Genomic DNA, 6,054 nt, shown 5'->3' on the forward strand with positions numbered 1-6,054 from the left:
AATTTGATTTTGCATGAGGAGGCTGTTGTGATGGTTCAGTAGGAGGAGTGGTCTCTGAATCATCAGAGTTGATGACATGGATCGTATTATCCTGAGGAGGTGCCTTGTTGGACGAAACGGCTCCTGACATGATTCTGGAGGAGCGCCTGGAAGGAGTTGAGGAGGAGGATTTTATGACGATTTTTGGAGTAATAGAAGGATATGAGCTTTTGGATGGTTGAGATGAAGAAATGGTGTTCATGGAAGTTGCTTCAGATTGGTTTTCCTCATGATAATCTGACTCAGTGCTTGAGTAGACGTCTTGGTTTTCCTCTGGTTCTTGGTATGATATTTTGCGTTTTGCAGTCATTTTGATTCGAGCCATTGATAGGAAAAGGTGTGGGAAGAAACTGATGGGTGAAGAAAGGTTTTCTGAGCAGATGGTTGATGACTGAGAATGATAGAGGATGGGATACATATATATGAGGATGGGAGATGAACAGCGAGAACGTGTGAGGAAACGTGTGAGGGACCGTGAGGGAACGTGAGGAATCGTGAAAAGACGTTAGGAGACAGAAAAATTTAATGCGTCGTATGCCTAGGAAGCTAGTGAGATGATGGATTGGATGGATGAGTCACGTGGCCGTAAATGCATTCAATGCATGGCGTGGAACACGGAGGCATGCGCCACGTGTGCTGCCCAATGACAGAGAAGGCGTGCCACTTTTCTCTAGGCTGCCTCGTCAGGGAACGTTTCACTAAACAGGACATTCCGTCCTCTGATGGTTTTCCTATCCTCACATGCCTAACTAAAATTGTACATATTTATTTATTTAAAAAAAACATATATTTATTAATAATAAAAAATATAAAAATACAATAAAAATTATAATTATATAATAAAAATTATAATAATATAATAAAGGGATATGACCAAGATAAATCAATTAATTTTAGACAAATTAAGAATTGAAAGTTCATCCAAGATCTTTTTGAACCTATCCTCTTGGAGAGGTTTGGTAAAGATATCTGCTAATTGATTTTCAGTGTCAATAAAAATCAGTTCTAAATCCCCTTTCTGCACATGATCTCTTATAAAATGATGTTTAATTTCAATGTGCTTAGATCTAGAATGTTGAATGGGATTTTTAGAAAGATTTATTGCACTTGTATTATCACAGAGGATGATAATTTTTGCGTACCTTAGCGAGTAATCCTCAAGCTGATTTTTTATCTAGAGCAGTTGTGAGCAACATTGAGCGGCTGATACATACTCTGCTTCAGTAGTTGAAAGAGCAATGGTACTTTGTTTTTTGCATGACCAACTTATTAGGGATTTACCAAGAAATTGGCAAGCACCACTTGTGCTTTTTCTTTCAACTTTGTCTCCCACGTAGTCGGCATCACAATAAGCTATGAGGTCAAGATTGGAACATTTCTTGTACCAAATTCCCAGATTTATAGTGCCAACAAGGTATCTAAAAATCCTTTTTACAGCTATGAGATGAGATTCGTTAGGAGATGATTGAAATCTTGCACAAAGACCGACTGCAAAGACTATGTCCGGTCTGCTTGCTGTTAAATACAACAAGGATCCTATCATCCCTCTGTATTCTTTTTCAGAAATTGGAGTTCCTTCATCATCTTTGTGGAGTGTGTAGGATGGGTGCATCGGAGTTCCCATACTCTTGGCTGAACTCATGTTGTATTTTTTGAGCAAATCCTTGGTGTATTTTTCTTGTGAGATAAAAATACCATCCTCTCGTTGTTTGATTTGTAAACCAAGGAAGAATTTTAATTCCCCCATCATACTCATCTCAAACTCGCTTTGCATGAGATTTGAGAATTCTTTACACATTTTTTCATTTGTGGATCCAAATATAATGTGATCGACATATATTTGAACAATCAATAAATCATTTTCAAGTGTTTTCTTGAAAAGAGTAGTATCAATCTGTCCTCTAATGAATCCATTTTCTTTTAGAAAAGAACTTAACCTCTCATACCAAGCTCTAGGAGCTTGCTTTAAACGATAAAGAGCTTTAGATAGTTTAAATACATGGTTTGGCCGCTTCTCATCCTCAAACCCAGGAGGTTGACGAACATACATTTCTTCATTTAAGAACCCATTCAAAAAGGCACTTTTCACATCCATTTGAAATAGTTTTATACCTTTATGAGTAGCATAAGCTAAGAGGATTCTTATTGCTTCAAGTCTTGTCGGGTGCAAACGTTTCATCATAATCTATTCCTTCTTGTTGATTGTACCCTTGTGCCACTAGTCTTGCTTTATTTCTAATGACTTCTCCATCCCCATTTAGTTTGTTTCTAAATATCCATTTAGTTCCAATAATAAATTTGTCCAGAGGATGGGGTACAAGATTTCATACCATGTTTCTTTCAAATTGTGAGAGTTCTTCCATCATAGCTTCAACCCATGGATTTGTCACCAATAGCTTGATCAATTGTCTTGGGTTCAACTTGTGATATCATGGCCATGTTGGAAGTATTTTCCCTTAGAGAGTTTCTGGTTCTCACACCATCTTCAGTATTTCCAATGACTAGATCTAGAGGATGATGCGTGACTGTTTTCCATCCTCTTGGAAGTTGCTGAGAGGTTGGGTCAGACTCATCCTCTACGCGAGGACCCGGTGCTTGAGAGGATGATTTTTCATCTTCTTCATCTTTATCCTTTTTCTCTAAACACAAGTCATCAAACTCATCAAAAATAACATGCATGGATTCCTCCACAGTTTGAGTCCTAAGATTATATATTCTATAACCTTTTGACGTTGTGGAGTATCCTAGAAAAATTCCTTTATCGGATTTTGGATCAAACTTTCCCAAATTTTCTTTATTATTTAGAATGTAGCAATAACACCCAAATATGTGAAAATAGGAAATATTTGGTTTTCTCCCTTTCCATAATTCATATGGAGTTTTGTTCAAAATTTTTCTAATGGATGTACGATTTGAAATATAACAAGCGGTATTAATGGCTTCGGCCCAAAAATATTTTTCAATGTTGGCTTCATTTAAAATAGTTCTAGCCATTTCTTGTAAAGTTCTATTTTTCCTTTCAACAACCCCATTTTGTTGGGGAGTTCTTGGACAAGAAAAGTTGTGAGAAATACCATTTTCTTCACAAAGATTTTTAAAAGATTCATTTTCAAATTCACCTCCATGGTCACTTCTCACCGAGACAATTTTTGAACCTTTTTCATTTTGAATCTTTTTGCAAAAATGGTGGAATGCCTCAAAGGCTTCATCTTTGTGTTTTAAAAATAGAACCCAAGTAAAACGGGAAAAATCATCAACAAGTACAAAGCCATATCTTTTTCCACTAAGACTTGGAGTTTTGATAGGACCAAAGAGATCAATGTGAATGAGTTCAAGAGGATGATTTGTTGAAACAAAGTTTTTAGAGTGAAAACTACTTTTAACTTGTTTTTCTTTCACACAAGCTTCACAAACTTTGTCTTTTTCAAAATTAATTTTTGGAAGACCTTTTACTAATTCTAAATTTGCTAATTTAGAAATAGTGTTTAAGCTTGTGTGACCGGCTCGTTTGTGCCAAATCCATTTATCTTTTTCAATGGAAACAAAACAAGATTCAGTAGGTAAATCATCAAGATAAAGTTCATATAAATTCTTTTTTCTAAAACCGGAAAAGAAAACTCTACCCGAGGATGAGTGTTTAACCTCACATAGAGTTGGCTTAAAAATAACTTCAAAACCACTATCGCACAATTGACTAATACTTAGCAAGTTATGTTTCAAGCCATCCACATATTGAACATTTTCAATTTTTGCAGAATTATTCTTACCAATAATACATGTTCCTTTTATTTGAGCTTTATCATTATTACCAAATGTGACTGATCCTCCATCCTTTATCTCCAATGACATGAAACAGTGCTTATCTCCCGTCATATGCCTTGAGCAACCATTGTCCGAGTACCAAGGCTTTCTCTTGTTGATTAGAGGATGAACATGTTTTAGAGTTTAAAAGAGACTTAAGTACCCATATAGCTTTGGGTCCTTGTTGGTTAGTTTTTCCTCTTTTGAGGACATTCCTTTTATGATGGCAAATAGAATCATGGTGCCCATGTTTACCACAGAATGAGCATGCTGCCTTTTCATTGTTAGCTTTCTTCTTAGCATGACAAATTTTGGAAGTATGCCCAAGTTTTTTGCAAAAGGTGCATTTAGGCCTATCCTCTCGTTTTTTAGGCAAGAAAAAGTTTTCATATAATTTTTGTTTTTGAGAGCTTTTAAAACCAATTCCAGCCTTGTCAAATATTCCAGATTGGGACCCCATTATCTTTTGAAATGTTTCTGTAGATTTGACAAAGTTGGAAATATCATTTTTTAGTTCCATAACCTCAGTTTTCAAAATTTCCTTTCCTGTATCCTCGTCAGGAGGATGCGTTTCAAGAATTTTTTGTTTCTCAGAATTTTGAAAGTGAGATTGCTGCAACTCTTGAATGATTTTAACATATTCATCATTCTTTTTCTGTAGCTCTTCATTTTGTTTCTTTATCTCAACAAGTTGGGTTTTTTGAAACATGCATTTTTGAGATAAAGTGTATGAGTCATTTAAAAGGCTATCAAATTCAACTTCTAATTTTTCACAATTTGGACATAGATCAGAAATACTTACCTTGTCATTTTCTGATTTTGTCATGAGACATAGGTTGGCCTCTTCTTCCTTTTCTTGCTCCGAGGATGACTCATCACTATCATCCCAAGTGATCATCATGGATTTGTTTTTGTATGGGAATTTTCTAGAGTTCCTTTTGTTGAGAGGACACTCAGTTTTATAGTGTCCCATCTTGTTGCATCCATAACAAGTTATTTGACTTTTGTCAATTTTTTCTTTTTGAGGAGGTCCTCTATTCTGTCCTCTTCTGTTTAACATCCTCTGGATTTTTCTGGAAATCATAACGAGGTCATCCTCATCCTCAGACAGAGGATACTCTGTGTTTTCCTTTGTTATGACATCTTCATTATTCTTGGAGGATGAGCTTTCTGTTTGGCTGGTTTTTAGAGCAATCATTCTTCCCCTTTTGTTTGGTTTATCAGCCATCAACAATGGTTCATGAGCTCTTAGAGTTCCAACCAAATCTTCTAATTTCATGTTGGTCAAATCTCTTGCTTCTGTAATGGCAGTTACCATATGCCTCCATTCTTTTGGTAAACTTCTTAGGATCTTTCTTATCCTTTCTTGAACGGAGTATACCTTTCCAAGAGATCTCAAGTTATTCAATATGATGGTTAACCTTGAGAACATTTCATCAATGGTTTCATCCTCCTTCATTTCGAATAGTTCGAAATCCCTTACTCCCATATCTATCCTTGCTTCTTTTACATGACTTGATCCTTCATGATGAATTCTTAGAGTATCCCATAGCTCTTTAGCGTTTTTGCATTCTTCAACTCTGTCATACTCTTCCCTGCACAAAGCACACGTTAGAAATAAATGAGCTTTAGAGTTTAGGAGTACCTTTGCATTTTCATCAGCCGTCCATTGTGCTTGAGGTTTCTCATCGGAGGTTGCATCTGCGTTGTTGGTCCTAATGACATGATCTCCATTTTCCACCACGGACCACATGTTGTTGTCTTGTGATATGAGAAATAACCTCATCTTACCTTTCCAATGATAGTAATCTGTACCATAAAAGTAGGGAGATCGGCTGGATGATCCTCCTTCAGGGATGTACTTAGCTTTTGACATTTTTCTTTTTGGATCTTTTTCTCTTACACTATTAAGTGTATTTTTTAGAGAACCTTGCTTTAATACCAATTGATGTAGCTAAATATCACTAGAAAGGGGGGTTGAATAGGGATTTTGCTGTTAAAAAATATTTTAAGTGTTTTTAAAACTATCCTCTCGCTGAGGATGGCTAGCTCGAGGATGGGATTTTTAAATCGTTAGATCTAAGCTGAGTAAAAAAGTAGGAGCAGAATATGAGGGACACACACACAATTTTATACTGGTTCACCCAAAGATGGCTACGTCCAGTCCTCACACCCTTGTGAGATTTCACTAACTTTCAAAACAGATCAATCCTC

The 6,054-nt window shown here is 36.1% G+C and overlaps 1 protein-coding gene across 1 annotated transcript; it reads right to left on the reverse strand.

Moving 5' to 3' along the window:
- Positions 1-585: 585 nt before the first annotated feature.
- Positions 586-5,716, reverse strand: LOC140920649 (uncharacterized). Its single transcript, XM_073369450.1, has 4 exons — positions 4,478-5,716; positions 4,208-4,375; positions 3,486-3,972; positions 586-788 (listed from the first exon to the last, which is right to left on the reverse strand). The coding sequence occupies exons 1-4, from the start codon at positions 5,714-5,716 to the stop codon at positions 586-588; spliced, it is 2,097 nt and encodes a 698-aa protein (XP_073225551.1).
- Positions 5,717-6,054: the final 338 nt, after the last annotated feature.

This window comes from Cicer arietinum, chromosome 6 (assembly GCF_000331145.2).
Source record: "Cicer arietinum cultivar CDC Frontier isolate Library 1 chromosome 6, Cicar.CDCFrontier_v2.0, whole genome shotgun sequence".
Lineage (NCBI taxonomy): Eukaryota > Viridiplantae > Streptophyta > Magnoliopsida > Fabales > Fabaceae > Cicer > Cicer arietinum.

Excerpts from the sequence above, each read along its gene's own strand:
- LOC140920649 (XM_073369450.1), bottom strand. The coding sequence starts at position 5,716 with ATGTCAAAAGCTAAGTACATCCCTGAAGGAGGATCATCCAGCCGATCT. Across the intron at positions 3,973-4,207 it reads AAAACTTTTTCTTGCCTAAA|GTTCATCCTCTAATCAACAA; the intron begins AAACGAGAGGAT and ends ACTCTAAAACAT. Across the intron at positions 789-3,485 it reads AAATTTAGAATTAGTAAAAG|TTAGGCATGTGAGGATAGGA; the intron begins GTCTTCCAAAAA and ends GTACAATTTTAG.